At 44.0% G+C, this 17,635-nt stretch overlaps 1 protein-coding gene across 3 annotated transcripts in view; it reads left to right on the forward strand.

Moving 5' to 3' along the window:
• Positions 1-8,852, forward strand: part of rgs20 (regulator of G protein signaling 20) — an 80,005-nt gene extending 71,153 nt beyond the window's left edge. For 2 of the 3 annotated variants that reach the window (XM_071362812.1, XM_071362811.1), the window contains exons 3-5: positions 6,798-6,875; positions 7,625-7,859; positions 7,941-8,852. In XM_071362812.1, coding sequence (XP_071218913.1) covers positions 6,798-6,875; positions 7,625-7,859; positions 7,941-8,129 — 502 coding nt within the window. In that variant the 3' untranslated portion in view covers positions 8,130-8,852. Of the gene's footprint in view, positions 1-6,797; positions 6,876-7,621; positions 7,860-7,940 lie in introns of all 3 variants that reach the window. The other variant, XM_071362809.1, reaches the window with a different exon arrangement.
• The last annotated feature ends 8,783 nt before the right edge of the window (positions 8,853-17,635 follow it).

Raw genomic sequence — 17,635 nt, forward strand, 5'->3', positions numbered from 1 at the left:
TACACTACAGTACATCACCCTATAGTACACTACAGTACATCACCATATAGTACACTACAGTACATCACCCTATAGTACACTACAGTACATCACCCTACAATACACTACATCACCCTATAGTACACTACAGTACATCACCCTATAGTACACTACATCACCCTATAGTACACTACAGTACATCACCCTATAGTACACTACAGTACATCACCCTACAATACACTACAGTACATCACCATATAGTACACTACAGTACATCACCCTATAGTACACTACATCACCCTATAGTACACTACAGTACATCACCCCATAGTACACTACAGTACATCACCCTATAGTACACTACAGCACATCACCCTATAGTACACTACAGTACATCACCCTATAGTACACTACAGTACATCACCCTATAGTACACTACAGTACATCACCCTATAGTACACTACAGTACATCACCCTATAGTACACTACAGTACATCACCCTATAGTACACTACAGTACATCACCCTATAGTACACTACATCACCCTATAGTACACTACAGTACATCACCCTATAGTACACTACAGTACATCACCCTATAGTACACTACAGTACATCACCCTATAGTACATCACCCTATAGTACACTACAGTACATCACCCTATAGTACACTACAGTACATCACCCTATAGTACAGTACAGTACATCACCCTATAGTACAGTACAGTACATCACCCTATAGTACATCACCCTATAGTACACTACAGTACATCACCCTATAGTACACTACAGTACATCACCCTATAGTACACTACATCACCCTATAGTACACTACAGTACATCACCATATAGTACACTACAGTACATCACCCTATAGTACACTACAGTACATCACCCTACAATACACTACAGTACATCACCCTATAGTACACTACAGTACATCACCATATAGTACACTACAGTACATCACCCTATAGTACACTACAGTACATCACCCTATAGTACACTACATCACCCTATAGTACACTACAGTACATCACCCTATAGTACACTACAGTACATCACCCTATAGTACACTACAGTACATCACCCTATAGTACACTACAGTACATCACCATATAGTACACTACAGTACATCACCCTATAGTACACTACAGTACATCACCCTATAGTACACTACATCACCCTATAGTACACTACAGTACATCACCCTATAGTACATCACCCTATAGTACACTACAGTACATCACCCTATAGTACACTACAGTACATCACCCTATAGTACACTACAGTACATCACCCTATAGTACATCACCCTATAGTACACTACAGTACATCACCCTATAGTACACTACAGTACATCACCCTATAGTACATCACCCTATAGTACACTACAGTACATCACCCTATAGTACATCACCCTATAGTACACTACAGTACATCACCCTATAGTACACTACAGTACATCACCCTATAGTACATCACCCTATAGTACACTACAGTACATCACCCTATAGTACATCACCCTATAGTACACTACAGTACATCACCCTATAGTACACTACAGTACATCACCCTATAGTACACTACAGTACATCACCCTATAGTACACTACATCACCCTATAGTACACTACAGTACATCACCATATAGTACACTACAGTACATCACCCTATAGTACACTACAGTACATCACCATATAGTACACTACAGTACATCACCCTATAGTACACTACAGTACATCACCCTACAATACACTACATCACCCTGTAGTACACTACAGTACATCACCCTATAGTACACTACATCACCCTATAGTACACTACAGTACATCACCATATAGTACACTACAGTACATCACCCTATAGTACACTACAGTACATCACCCTACAATACACTACATCACCCTATAGTACACTACAGTACATCACCCTATAGTACACTACAGTACATCACCCTATAGTACACTACATCACCCTATAGTACACTACAGTACATCACCCTATAGTACACTACAGTACATCACCCTATAGTACAATACACTACATCACCCTACAATACACTACATCACCCTATAGTACACTACAGTACATCACCCTATAGTACATCACCCTACAATACACTACATCACCCTATAGTACACTACAGTACATCACCCTATAGTACACTACAGTACATCACCCTACAATACACTACATCACCCTATAGTACAATACACTACATAACCCTATAGTACACTACAGTACATCACCATATAGTACACTACAGTACATCACCCTATAGTACACTACAGTACATCACCATATAGTACACTACAGTACATCACCCTATAGTACACTACAGTACATCACCCTACAATACACTACATCACCCTATAGTACACTACAGTACATCACCCTATAGTACACTACATCACCCTATAGTACACTACAGTACATCACCATATAGTACACTACAGTACATCACCCTATAGTACACTACAGTACATCACCATATAGTACACTACAGTACATCACCCTATAGTACACTACAGTACATCACCCTACAATACACTACATCACCCTATAGTACACTACAGTACATCACCCTATAGTACACTACATCACCCTATAGTACACTACAGTACATCACCCTATAGTACACTACAGTACATCACCCTACAATACACTACAGTACATCACCATATAGTACACTACAGTACATCACCCTATAGTACACTACATCACCCTATAGTACACTACAGTACATCACCCCATAGTACACTACAGTACATCACCCTATAGTACACTACAGCACATCACCCTATAGTACACTACAGTACATCACCCTATAGTACACTACAGTACATCACCCTATAGTACACTACAGTACATCACCCTATAGTACACTACAGTACATCACCCTATAGTACACTACAGTACATCACCCTATAGTACACTACAGTACATCACCCTATAGTACACTACATCACCCTATAGTACACTACAGTACATCACCCTATAGTACACTACAGTACATCACCCTATAGTACACTACAGTACATCACCCTATAGTACATCACCCTATAGTACACTACAGTACATCACCCTATAGTACACTACAGTACATCACCCTATAGTACAGTACAGTACATCACCCTATAGTACAGTACAGTACATCACCCTATAGTACATCACCCTATAGTACACTACAGTACATCACCCTATAGTACACTACAGTACATCACCCTATAGTACACTACATCACCCTATAGTACACTACAGTACATCACCATATAGTACACTACAGTACATCACCCTATAGTACACTACAGTACATCACCCTACAATACACTACAGTACATCACCCTATAGTACACTACAGTACATCACCATATAGTACACTACAGTACATCACCCTATAGTACACTACAGTACATCACCCTATAGTACACTACATCACCCTATAGTACACTACAGTACATCACCCTATAGTACACTACAGTACATCACCCTATAGTACACTACAGTACATCACCCTATAGTACACTACAGTACATCACCATATAGTACACTACAGTACATCACCCTATAGTACACTACAGTACATCACCCTATAGTACACTACACCACCCTATAGTACACTACAGTACATCACCCTATAGTACATCACCCTATAGTACACTACAGTACATCACCCTATAGTACACTACAGTACATCACCCTATAGTACACTACAGTACATCACCCTATAGTACATCACCCTATAGTACACTACAGTACATCACCCTATAGTACACTACAGTACATCACCCTATAGTACATCACCCTATAGTACACTACAGTACATCACCCTATAGTACATCACCCTATAGTACACTACAGTACATCACCCTATAGTACACTACAGTACATCACCCTATAGTACATCACCCTATAGTACACTACAGTACATCACCCTATAGTACATCACCCTATAGTACACTACAGTACATCACCCTATAGTACACTACAGTACATCACCCTATAGTACACTACAGTACATCACCCTATAGTACACTACAGTACATCACCCTATAGTACATCACCCTATAGTACACTACAGTACATCACCCTATAGTACACTACAGTACATCACCCTATAGTACATCACCCTATAGTACACTACAGTACATCACCCTATAGTACAGTACATCACCCTATAGTACACTACAGTACATCACCCTATAGTACACTACAGTACATCACCCTATAGTACACTACAGTACATCACCCTATAGTACAGCACTCTACATAGTACCCTATAGTACACTACAGTACATCACCCTATAGTACACTACATCACCCTATAGTACACTACAGTACATCACCCTATAGTACACTACATCACCCTATAGTACACTACAGTACATCACCCTATAGTACACTACAGTACATCACCCTATAGTACACTACAGTACATCACCCTATAGTACACTACAGCACATCACCCTATAATACACTACATCACATCACCCTATAGTACACTACAGTACATCACCCTATAGTACACTACAGTACATCACCCTATAGTACACTACAGTACATCACCCTATAGTACACTACAGTACATCACCATATAGTACACTACAGTACATCACCATATAGTACACTACAGTACATCACCCTAAAGTACACTACAGTACATCACCCTATAGTACACTACAGTACATCACCCTATAATACACTACAGTACATCACCTTACAATACACGACATCACCCTATAGTACACTACAGTACATCACCATATAGTACACTACAGTACATCACCCTATAGTACACTACAGTACATCACCCTACAATACACTACATCACCCTATAGTACACTACAGTACATCACCCTATAGTACACTAGAGTACATCACCCTATAGTACACTACATCACCCTATAGTACACTACAGTACATCACCCTATAGTACACTACAGTACATCACCCTATAGTACAATACACTACATCACCCTACAATACACTGCATCACCCTATAGTACACTACAGTACATCACCCTATAGTACATCACCCTACAATACACTACATCACCCTATAGTACACTACAGTACATCACCCTATAGTACACTACAGTACATCACCCTACAATACACTACATCACCCTATAGTACAATACACTACATAACCCTATAGTACACTACAGTACATCACCATATAGTACACTACAGTACATCACCCTATAGTACACTACAGTACATCACCATATAGTACACTACAGTACATCACCCTATAGTACACTACAGTACATCACCCTACAATACACTACATCACCCTATAGTACACTACAGTACATCACCCTATAGTACACTACATCACCCTATAGTACACTACAGTACATCACCATATAGTACACTACAGTACATCACCCTATAGTACACTACAGTACATCACCATATAGTACACTACAGTACATCACCCTATAGTACACTACAGTACATCACCCTACAATACACTACATCACCCTATAGTACACTACAGTACATCACCCTATAGTACACTACATCACCCTATAGTACACTACAGTACATCACCATATAGTACACTACAGTACATCACCCTATAGTACACTACAGTACATCACCCTACAATACACTACAGTACATCACCCTATAGTACACTACAGTACATCACCATATAGTACACTACAGTACATCACCCTATAGTACACTACATCACCCTATAGTACACTACAGTACATCACCCCATAGTACACTACAGTACATCACCCTATAGTACACTACAGCACATCACCCTATAGTACACTACAGTACATCACCCTATAGTACACTACAGTACATCACCCTATAGTACACTACAGTACATCACCCTATAGTACACTACAGTACATCACCCTATAGTACACTACAGTACATCACCCTATAGTACACTACAGTACATCACCCTATAGTACACTACATCACCCTATAGTACACTACAGTACATCATCCTATAGTACACTACAGTACATCACCCTATAGTACACTACAGTACATCACCCTATAGTACATCACCCTATAGTACACTACAGTACATCACCCTATAGTACACTACAGTACATCACCCTATAGTACAGTACAGTACATCACCCTATAGTACATCACCCTATAGTACACTACATCACCCTATAGTACACTACAGTACATCACCCTATAGTACACTACAGTACATCACCCTATAGTACATCACCCTATAGTACATCACCCTATAGTACACTACAGTACATCACCCTATAGTACACTACAGTACATCACCCTATAGTACATCACCCTATAGTACACTACAGTACATCACCCTATAGTACACTACACTACATCACCCTATAGTACACTACAGTACATCACCCTATAGTACACTACAGTACATCACCCTATAGTACACTACAGTACATCACCCTATAGTACATCACCCTATAGTACACTACAGTACATCACCCTATAGTACATCACCCTATAGTACACTACAGTACATCACCCTATAGTACACTACATCACCCTATAGTACACTACAGTACATCACCCTATAGTACACTACACTACATCACCCTATAGTACACTACAGTACATCACCCTATAGTACACTACAGTACATCACCCTATAGTACACTACAGTACATCACCATATAGTACACTACAGTACATCACCATATAGTACATCATCACACAGTTGACTCTATGTGCATCATTATGAGGTTGATGGGGTCAGTGAAGAATTGTGTAATCTCCTGACTGGTACATCATTTCTATTCACTACTAGATGTAGTCTGATCTCTGTCCTGTTGCCCACCGTTCTGTAGGAACGAGGAGCGTGAGGAGAGGAACCGGCGGGCGTCCTACGACCTCAAGGCTGAGGGGACGGCCGACTGCGAGGACAGGTTAGTCACAGCACTATTTCTGTTGAGTTCTGTTGAGTTGCTCACCTCCAGTCCAAGTTTGTAGCCCTGCATTAGTACATTGGATAACTGATCAAGGGCTTAATGGTTAGCAGTGTGTTAGTGCCTTACCTGGTGTTGGTGAAGCTGTGTTAGTGCCTTACCTGGTGTTGGTGAAGCTGTGTTAGTGCCTTACCTGGTGTTGGTGAAGATGTGTTAGTGCCATACCTGGTGTTGGTGAAGCTGTGTCAGCCCCTGTAAGTTCAGTGTGTTAGTGTCATACCTGGTGTTGGTGAGGCTGTGTTAGTGCCTTACCTGGTGTTGGTGAAGATGTGTTAGTGCCTTACCTGGTGTTGGTGAAGCTGTGTTAGTGCCATACCTGGTGTTGGTGAAACTGTGTTAGTGCCTTACCTGGTGTTGGTGAAGCTGTGTTAGTGCCTTACCTGGTGTTGGTGAAGCTGTGTCAGCCCCTGTACGTCCACTGTGTTAGTGACCTACCTGGTGTTGGTGAAGCTGTGTCAGCCCCTGTACGTCTGGTGTGTTAGTGCCCTACCTGGTGTTGGTGAAGCTGTGTCAGCCCCTGTACGTCTGGTGTGTTAGTGCCCTACCTGGTGTTGGTGAAGCTGTGTCAGCCCCTGTACGTCTGGTGTGTTAGTGCCCTACCTGGTGTTGGTGAAGCTGTGTCAGCCCCTGTACGTCTGGTGCAGTCTTGTGCCTGCTGTTGTTCTCTGATTGGTACGTGTTCTCAGCAGCCCGCCTCCCACTCTGGAGGAGGTCCGTTCCTGGGCCCAGTCGTTTGACCGACTGATGTCGTGCGCTGCTGGCCGAGTGGCATTTAGGTTGTTCCTGTGTACAGAGTTCAGTGAGGAGAACATGTTGTTCTGGCTGGCTTGTGAGGAGTTCACCAAGGAAACCAACAAGACCTCCATTGAGGAGAAGGCACGGGTCATCTACGAGGACTTTATCTCCATCCTCTCACCCAAAGAGGTGAGTGAGACTTCTCCTCCTTCTTCTTCTTCTTCATGTGATATTATATGTATCTAGTCTATCCATGCTGTGTTTCCCCAGGTGAGTCTGGACTCCCGTGTTCGGGAGGTGATCAACAAGAACATGTTGGAGCCGTCGTCCCAGACCTTCGTTGATGCTCAGGTGCAGATCTACACGCTGATGCAAAGAGACTCCTACCCCCGATACATGAACTCACACGCCTACAAGAACCTGCTCAACTCCCTCTCAGAGCAGGCCCCTGAGTCCTAACTCAGCACTCTCAGAGCAGGCCCCTGAGTCCTAACTCTGCACTCTCAGAGCAGGCCCCTGAGTCCTAACTCTGCACTCTCAGAGCAGGCCCCTGAGTCCTAACTCAGCACTCTCAGAGCAACCCCCTGAGTCCTAACTCTGCACTCTCAGAGCAGGCCCCTGAGTCCTAACTCTGCACTCTCAGAGCAGGCCCCTGAGTCCTAACTCAGCACTCTCAGAGTAGGTCACCGAGTCCTAAGTCAACACTCTGAGTTCTAGAGTCTTAACCCAAACCTGGGTTCGTCTCTCTTTTCTCATTTTCATTTGGTTTGAATGTTAGTGTAGAGAAGGGGTGGCCAACCTTCCTCCTAGAGAGCTATTAGGTGTGCTATAACTGCCTGCACACCCAGTAGCTCTCCAGGAGTGTAGAGCATGTGACTAAAGACACTGAAGGCTCTATTCTACTGGGCTCAGCTCCTCTGAGGGTGAGGGCTCTACTCTACCGAGGGCTCTATTCCGCCTAGGTCTCTGCTGTTCTAAGGGTTCTACTCCACCTAGGGCTCTACTGTCCTGAGGGTTCTACTCCACCTAGGGCTCTACGGTCCTGAGGGTTCTACTCCACCTAGGGCTCTACTGTCCTGAGGGTTCTACTCCACCTAGGGCTCTACGGTCCTGAGGGTTCTACTCCACCTAGGGTTCTACGGTCCTGAGGGTTCTACTCCACCTAGGGCTCTACGGTCCTGAGGGTTCTCCACCTAGGCCTCTACGGTCCTGAGGGTTCTCCACCTAGGGCTCTACGGTCCTGAGGGTTCTACTCCACCTAGGGCTCTACGGTCCTGAGGGTTCTACTCCACCTAGGGCTCTACGGTCCTGAGGGTTCTACTCCACCTAGGCCTCTACGGTCCTGAGGGTTCTACTCCACCTAGGGCTCTACGGTCCTGAGGGTTCTACTCCACCTAGGCCTCTACGGTCCTGAGGGTTCTACTCCACCTAGGGCTCTACGGTCCTGAGGGTTCTACTCCACCTAGGCCTCTACGGTCCTGAGGGTTCTACTCCACCTAGGGCTCTACGGTCCTGAGGGTTCTACTCCACCTAGGCCTCTACGGTCCTGAGGGTTCTACTCCACCTAGGGCTCTACGGTCCTGAGGGTTCTACTCCACCTAGGCCTCTACGGTCCTGAGGGTTCTACTCCACCTAGGGCTCTACGGTCCTGAGGGTTCTACTCCACCTAGGCCTCTACGGTCCTGAGGGTTCTACTCCACCTAGGGCTCTACGGTCCTGAGGGTTCTACTCCACCTAGGCCTCTACGGTCCTGAGGGTTCTACTCCACCTAGGGCTCTACGGTCCTGAGGGTACTCCACCTAGGCCTCTACGGTCCCAGCTCTCTATTCCACAGTGGCTCTACTCCCTTAAGTCTCCATCCCCCCAGGGCTCTACCTTACACCACCATTACTGCTCCAGATCAACACACTCCAAAGGAATATTATATTCATGTAAGGTTTGTTTTAGAAAAATATTATCTACATTTAATTTGTGTACAAGTTATTTTATTGTGTGTTATGATTGTTTATTTTTTGTATAATTGTTTGGACGGACAAATGACGCCTACTTGTGGGCAATGTTAAATTTATTTATGCGTTTGTAAATAGACAAAAGGGAATTGTGGGTAAACTGCATATGAGAATCAAGCGAGTGTCCCAATTGATACCATATTTACTATATAGTGCACTACCTAATAGGCCCTGGTCTAAAGTAGTGAACTATATAGTGCACTACCTAATGTGCCCTGGTCTAAAGTAGTGAACTATATAGTGCACTACCTAATGGGCCCTGGTCTAAAGTAGTGAACTATATAGTGCACTACCTACTGGGTCCTGGTCTAAAGTAGTGAACTATATAGTGCACTATCTAATGGGCCCTGGTCTAAAGTAGTGAACTATATAGTGCACTACCTAATGGGCCCTGGTCTAAAGTAGTGAACTATATAGTGCACTACCTAATGGGCCCTGGTCTAAAGTAGTGAACTATATAGTGCACTACCTAATGGGCCCTGGTCTAAAGTAGTGAACTGTATAGGCAATCGGGTGCAGTTTGGGACTTTACCCAAGTCAAGTCTAGGTTATACATTTATTTCCTCCAAAATGGCTCCCTATCCCCTACATAGAGCACTACTACATTATAATCTATGGGAATAATCAAATCAAATTCTATTCGTCACATGCTTCGTAAACAGGTGTGGACTAACAGTGAAATGCTTACTTACGGACCCTTCCCAACAATGCAGAGAGAGAAAATATAAAAATAATAGAAAAGTAATAATAAATACACAATGAGTAATGATAACTAGGCTATATACACGGGGTACCAGTACCAAGTCAATGAGTAATGATAACTAGGCTATATACACAGGGTACCAGTACCAAGTCAATGAGTAATGATAACTAGGCTATATACACGGGGTACCAGTACCAAGTCAATGAGTAATGATAACTAGGCTATATACACGGGGTACCAGTACCAAGTCAATGAGTAATGATAACTAGGCTATATACACGGGGTACCAGTACCAAGTCAATGAGTAATGATAACTAGGCTATATACACGGGGTACCAGTACCAAGTCAATGAGTAATGATAACTAGGCTATATACACGGGGTACCAGTACCAAGTCAATGAGTAATGTACCAGTACCGAGTCAGTGTGCAGGGGTACGAGGTAGTCGAGGTAGATATGTACATATAGGGAGGGATAAAGTGACTAGGCAACAGGATAGATAATAAACAGTAGCAGCAGCGTATGTGATGAGTCACAAAAAGTTATTGCAAAATGGGTCAATGCAGATAGTTAAATAGTTAACCAATAGCTACCCGGACTAACTATCTTATGGCTTGGAGGTAGAAGCTGTTCAAGGTCCTGGTGGTTCCAGACTTGGTGCATCGGTAGTGCTTGCCATGCGGCAGCAGAGAGAACAGTCTATATAGCTGTAGTGTTTGACAATTTGTAGGGCCTTCCTCTGACACCACCTGGTATAGAGGCCCTCGATGGCAGGGAGCTTGGCCCCAGTGATGTACTGGGCCGTACCCACTACCCTCTGTAGCGCCTTGTGGTTGGATGCCAAGCAGTTGCCATACCAAGCGGTGATACAGCCAGTCAAGATGCTCTCAATGGTGCAGCTGTAGAGCTTTTTGAGGATCTGAAAGCCAATGCCAAATCTTTTCAGCCTCCTGAGGGGGAAGAGGCATTGTTGTGCCCTCCTCACTACTGTGTTGGTGTGTTTGGACCATGATAGGTCCTTAGTGATGTGGACACCGAGCAACTTGAAGCTCTCGACCCGCTCCACTACAGCCCTGTTGATGTGAATGGGGGTGTGCTCAGTTTCCCGTAGTCCACAATCAGCTCCTTTGTCTTGGTGAAGTTGAGGTTGTTGTCCTGGCATCACACTGCCAGGTCTCTGGCCTCCTCCCTATAGGCCGTCTCATCATTGTGGGTGATCAGGCCTACCACCGTTGTGTCGTCAGCAAACTTAAGGGTGTTGGAGTTGTGCTTGGCCACGCAGTCGTGGCTGAAAAGGGAGTACAGGAGGGGACTGAACCTGTGTTGAAGATCAGCGTGGTGGATATGTTGCTACCTACCCTCACCACCTGGGGGCGGCCCGTCAGGAAGTCCAGGATCCAGTTGCAGAGGGAGGCGTTTAGTCCCAGGGTCCTTAGCTTAGTGAGCACTATGGTGTTGAACGCTGATCTGTAGTCAATGAACAGCACTGGCCCTCCAACACCACTTCCAGCAGTATCTGGTCTCCCATCCAGGGACAGGCCAGGACCAACCCTGCTTAGCTTCAGAAGCAAGCCAGCAGTGGGATGCAGGGTGGTATGCTGCTGGTTTCTGGGATGATAATGTTGATGTGAGCCATGACCAGCCTTTCAAAGCACTTCATGGCTACAGATGTGAGTGCTACAGGTCGGGAGTCATTTAGGCAGGTTACCTTGACGGTATTACAGACAGGGAGAGGTTAAAAATATCAGTGAAGACACTTGCCAGTTGGTCAGCCCATGCTCTGAGTACAAGTCCTGGTAATCGGTCTGGCCCTGCGTCCTTGTGAATGTTGACCTGTTGAAAAGGTCTTACGCACATCGAATACGGAGAGTGTGATCACACAGTCGTCCGGAACAGCCGGTGCTCTCATGCATGATTAAGTGTTACTTGACTCAATACGCGCTTATAAGTCATTTAGCTCGTCTGGTAGGCACGCATCACTCGGCAGCTCACGGCTGGGCTTCCCTTTGTAATCCGTAATAGTTTGCAAGCCATGCCAAATTCGACGAGCATCAGAGCCGGTGTAGTAGTCCGGTTAGGGCTAGATAATGATCTGTTAACAGTAGTCCAGTTAGGGCTAGATAATGATCTGTTAACAGTAGTCCAGTTAGGGCTAGATAATGATCTGTTAACAGTAGTCCAGATAGGGCTAGATAATGATCTGTTAACAGTAGTCCAGTTAGGGCTAGATAATGATCTGTTAACAGTAGTCCGGTTAGGGCTAGATAATGATCTGTTAACAGTAGTCCAGTTAGGGCTAGATAATGATCTGTTAACAGTAGTCTAGTTAGGGCTAGATAATGATCTGTTAACAGTAGTCTAGTTAGGGCTCGATAATGATCTGTTAACAGTAGTCCAGTTAGGGCTAGATAATGATCTGTTAACAGTAGTCCAGTTAGGGCTAGATAATGATCTGTTAACAGTAGTCCAGTTAGGGCTAGGTAATGATCTGTTAACAGTAGTCCAGTTAGGGCTAGATAATGATCTGTTAACAGTAGTCCAGATAGGGCTAGATAATGATCTGTTAACAGTAGTCCAGTTAGGGCTAGATAATGATCTGTTAACAGTAGTCCTGTTAGGGCTAGATAATGATCTGTTAACAGTAGTCCAGTTAGGGCTAGATAATGATCTGTTAACAGTAGTCCAGTTAGGGCTAGATAATGATCTGTTAACAGTAGTCCAGTTAGGGCTAGATAATGATCTGTTACCAGTAGTCCAGTTAGGGCTAGATAATGATCTGTTACCAGTAGTCCAGTTAGGGCTAGATAATGATCTGTTAACAGTAGTCCAGTTAGGGCTAGATAATGATCTGTTAACAGTAGTCCAGTTAGGGCTAGATAATGATCTGTTAACAGTAGTCCAGTTAGGGCTAGATAATGATCTGTTAACAGTAGTCTAGTTAGGGCTAGATAATGATCTGTTAACAGTAGTCTAGTTAGGGCTAGATAATGATCTGTTAACAGTAGTCTAGTTAGGGCTAGATAATGATCTGTTAACAGTAGTCCAGTTAGGGCTAGATAATGATCTGTTAACAGTAGTCTAGTTAGGGCTAGATAATGATCTGTTAACAGTAGTCCAGTTAGGGCTAGATAATGATCTGTTAACAGTAGTCTAGTTAGGGCTAGATAATGATCTGTTAACAGTAGTCTAGTTAGGGCTAGATAATGATCTGTTAACAGTAGTCCAGTTAGGGCTAGATAATGATCTGTTAACAGTAGTCCAGTTAGGGCTAGATAATGATCTGTTAACAGTAGTCCAGTTAGGGCTAGATAATGATCTGTTAACAGTAGTCCAGTTAGGGCTAGATAATGATCTGTTAACAGTAGTCCAGTTAGGGCTAGATAATGATCTGTTAACAGTAGTCCAGTTAGGGCTAGATAATGATCTGTTAACAGTAGTCCAGTTAGGGCTAGATAATGATCTGTTAACAGTAGTCCAGTTAGGGCTAGATAATGATCTGTTAACAGTAGTCCAGTTAGGGCTAGATAATGATCTGTTAACAGTGGTCCAGTTAGGGCTAGATAATGATCTCTTAACAGTAGTCCAGTTAGGGCTAGATAATGATCTGTTAACAGTAGTCCAGTTAGGGCTAGATAATGATCTGTTAACAGTAGTCCAGTTAGGGCTAGATAATGATCTGTTAACAGTAGTCTAGTTAGGGCTAGATAATGATCTGTTAACAGTAGTCCAGTTAGGGCTAGATAATGATCTGTTAACAGTAGTCCAGTTAGGGCTAGATAATGATCTGTTAACAGTAGTCTAGTTAGGGCTAGATAATGATCTGTTAACAGTAGTCCAGTTAGGGCTAGATAATGATCTGTTAACAGTAGTCCAGTTAGGGCTAGATAATGATCTGTTAACAGTAGTCCAGTTAGGGCTAGATAATGATCTGTTAACAGTAGTCTAGTTAGGGCTAGATAATGATCTGTTGACAGTAGTCTAGTTAGGGCTAGATAATGATCTGTTAACAGTAGTCCAGTTAGGGCTAGATAATGATCTGTTAACAGTAGTCTAGTTAGGGCTAGATAATGATCTGTTAACAGTAGTCCAGTTAGGGCTAGGTATTGATCTGTTAACAGTAGTCTAGTTAGGGCTAGATAATGATCTGTTAACAGTAGTCTAGTTAGGGCTAGATAATGATCTGTTAACAGTAGTCTAGTTAGGGCTAGATAATGATCTGTTAACAGTAGTCCAGTTAGGGCTAGGTAATGATCTGTTAACAGTAGTCTAGTTAGGGCTAGATAATGATCTGTTAACAGTAGTCCTGTTAGGGCTAGATAATGATCTGTTAACAGTAGTCCAGTTAGGGCTAGATAATGATCTGTTAACAGTAGTCCAGTTAGGGCTAGATAATGATCTGTTAACAGTAGTCTAGTTAGGGCTAGATAATGATCTGTTAACAGTAGTCTAGTTAGGGCTAGATAATGATCTGTTAACAGTAGTCTAGTTAGGGCTAGATAATGATCTGTTAACAGTAGTCCAGTTAGGGCTAGGTAATGATCTGTTAACAGTAGTCTAGTTAGGGATAGATAATGATCTGTTAACAGTAGTCTAGTTAGGGATAGATAATGATCTGTTAACAGTAGTCCAGTTAGGGCTAGATAATGATCTGTTAACAGTAGTCCAGTTAGGGCTAGGTAATGATCTGTTAACAGTAGTCTAGTTAGGGCTAGGTAATGATCTGTTAACAGTAGTCTAGTTAGGGCTAGATAATGATCTGTTAACAGTAGTCTAGTTAGGGCTAGATAATGATCTGTTAACAGTAGTCCAGTTAGGGCTAGGTATTGATCTGTTAACAGTAGTCTAGTTAGGGCTAGATAATGATCTGTTAACAGTAGTCTAGTTAGGGCTAGATAATGATCTGTTAACAGTAGTCCAGTTAGGGCTAGGTAATGATCTGTTAACAGTAGTCTAGTTAGGGCTAGATAATGATCTGTTAACAGTAGTCCTGTTAGGGCTAGATAATGATCTGTTAACAGTAGTCTAGTTAGGGCTAGATAATGATCTGTTAACAGTAGTCCTGTTAGGGCTAGATAATGATCTGTTAACAGTAGTCCAGTTAGGGCTAGATAATGATCTGTTAACAGTAGTCCAGTTAGGGCTAGATAATGATCTGTTAACAGTAGTCCAGTTAGGGCTAGATAATGATCTGTTAACAGTAGTTTCTCCTGATGACCAGTAGAACAGCGGGTTGACACTGCAACGGCCCCACAGTTGTGGCCAGTTTTCCAAACAGAGATTAAGCCTATTCCTGGGTGAAAGAAAACACTTTCAATAAAGATTCTCAAATGAGATTGGTGTTTGATACAGGACTAGGCTTAATCTGTGTACCAGGTCCCTTACAGTATATCTCACACTTAGTGCTGCGTCTCGAAAGCCAGATGAGTTTCTAATCAAAAGGGACTACCAGATGCAGACAGCCCAGCAACAGACCAGGCTCGCCAGCTCAGCAACAGACCAGGCTCGCCAGCTCAGCAACAGACCAGGCTCGCCAGCTCAGCAACAGACCAGGCTCGCCAGCTCAGCAACAGACCAGGCTCGCCAGCTCAGCAACAGACCAGGCTCGCCAGCTCAGCAACAGACCAGGCTCGCCAGCTCAGCAACAGACCAGGCTCGCCAGCTTAAAAGTGACACCAAACCTACCAAATAAACAGTGTTATTATTATTATTTAGAAATCCAGTTCTCTAACTTAAATTGAACTAGCCAAGTGTTTAATAATGACATTATTCTGTTTATTATCTAGTTTAATATGTTGGTGCCTCACAGACACCAAAAGACAAGATCCTCTCTCTCTGGGGAAGTGCCTTGACATCAGATCCTGTTGTGACGTCATCTCTCCCCCAGGCAATAGTGTTCACCACGTCTGCATCAGGAATGGCACCCTAGTGTACTGTAGAGAATAGGGTGCTAATGTGCCCTGATCTAAAGTAGTGCACTATATAGGGAACAGGGTGCTAATGGGCCCTGATCTAAAGTAATGCACTATATATGGAATAGGGTGTTAATGGGCCCTGATCTAAAGTAGTGCACTATATAGGGAACAGGGTGCTAATGGGCCCTGATCTAAAGTAGTGCACTATATAGGGAACAGGGTGCTGGGGAGACCTGTCCTTCTAATTGGCTGAAGGACTGCATGAGGTTTGTGTTTATTCATTCCAGACGTGACCAAACAAACCGGGTATCGAACCAGAGTCATTTGAGTGCCTCAAGACCACATTAGTCCACAGAGCTAAAGGCTTGATAGGCCCTAGCTTTGGATCTTACACTAGTCCTCAGGTTAGGTTCATCTTCAATCACGATGGACGGGGAAGGAAAAACACTTGTCCTCAGGTTAGGTTCATCTTCAATCACGATGGACGGGGAAGGAAAAACACTAGTCCTCAGGTTAGGTTCATCTTCATCTATCATGGAGGGGGAAGGAATCACATGACTTAATGAATCAGAGAAGGACAGGTTGACTCTCTTTGATGAGCTAGACCTTTATGAGGCAAGGATGGACAGGTTGACGGTGTCCCGATTCTCTACCTTTCTTCTGAAGTGCACAGGTGCAAACGGTCATGGATTTCACAATGGTGGAAACTCCCTCTAGCCTTTAATTCACGATGTGGAGTGTGCAAGTGCATCCTTTGGGAGAAGGTTGGAGAATCGGGATGTAGCCGTGTGCAGTCCTCGGTCTGGATGGAGCCGTGTGCAGTCCTCGGTCTGGATGTAGCCGTGTGCAGTCCTCGGTCTGGATGTAGCCGTGTGCAGTCCTCGGTCTGGATGTAGCCGTGTGCAGTCCTCGGTCTGGATGTAGCCGTGTGCAGTCCTCGGTCGGGATGTAGCCGTGTGCAGTCCTCGGTCGGGATGTAGCCGTGTGCAGTCCTCGGTCGGGATGTAGCCGTGTGCAGTCCTCGGTCGGGATGTAGCCGTGTGCAGTCCTCGGTCTGGATGTAGCCGTGTGCAGTCCTCGGTCTGGATGTAGCCGTGTGCAGTCCTCGGTCTGGATGGAGCCGTGTGCAGTCCTCGGTCGGGATGTAGCCGTGTGCAGTCCTCGGTCTGGATGTAGCCGTGTGCAGTCCTCGGTCTGGATGTAGCCGTGTGCAGTCCTCGGTCTGGATGTAGCCGTGTGCAGTCCTCGGTCGGGATGTAGCCGTGTGCAGTCCTCGGTCTGGATGTAGCCGTGTGCAGTCCTCGGTCGGGATGTAGCCGTGTGCAGTCCTCGGTCGGGATG

The sequence above is a fragment of the Salvelinus alpinus genome, chromosome 23 (assembly GCF_045679555.1).
Source record: "Salvelinus alpinus chromosome 23, SLU_Salpinus.1, whole genome shotgun sequence".
Lineage (NCBI taxonomy): Eukaryota > Metazoa > Chordata > Actinopteri > Salmoniformes > Salmonidae > Salvelinus > Salvelinus alpinus.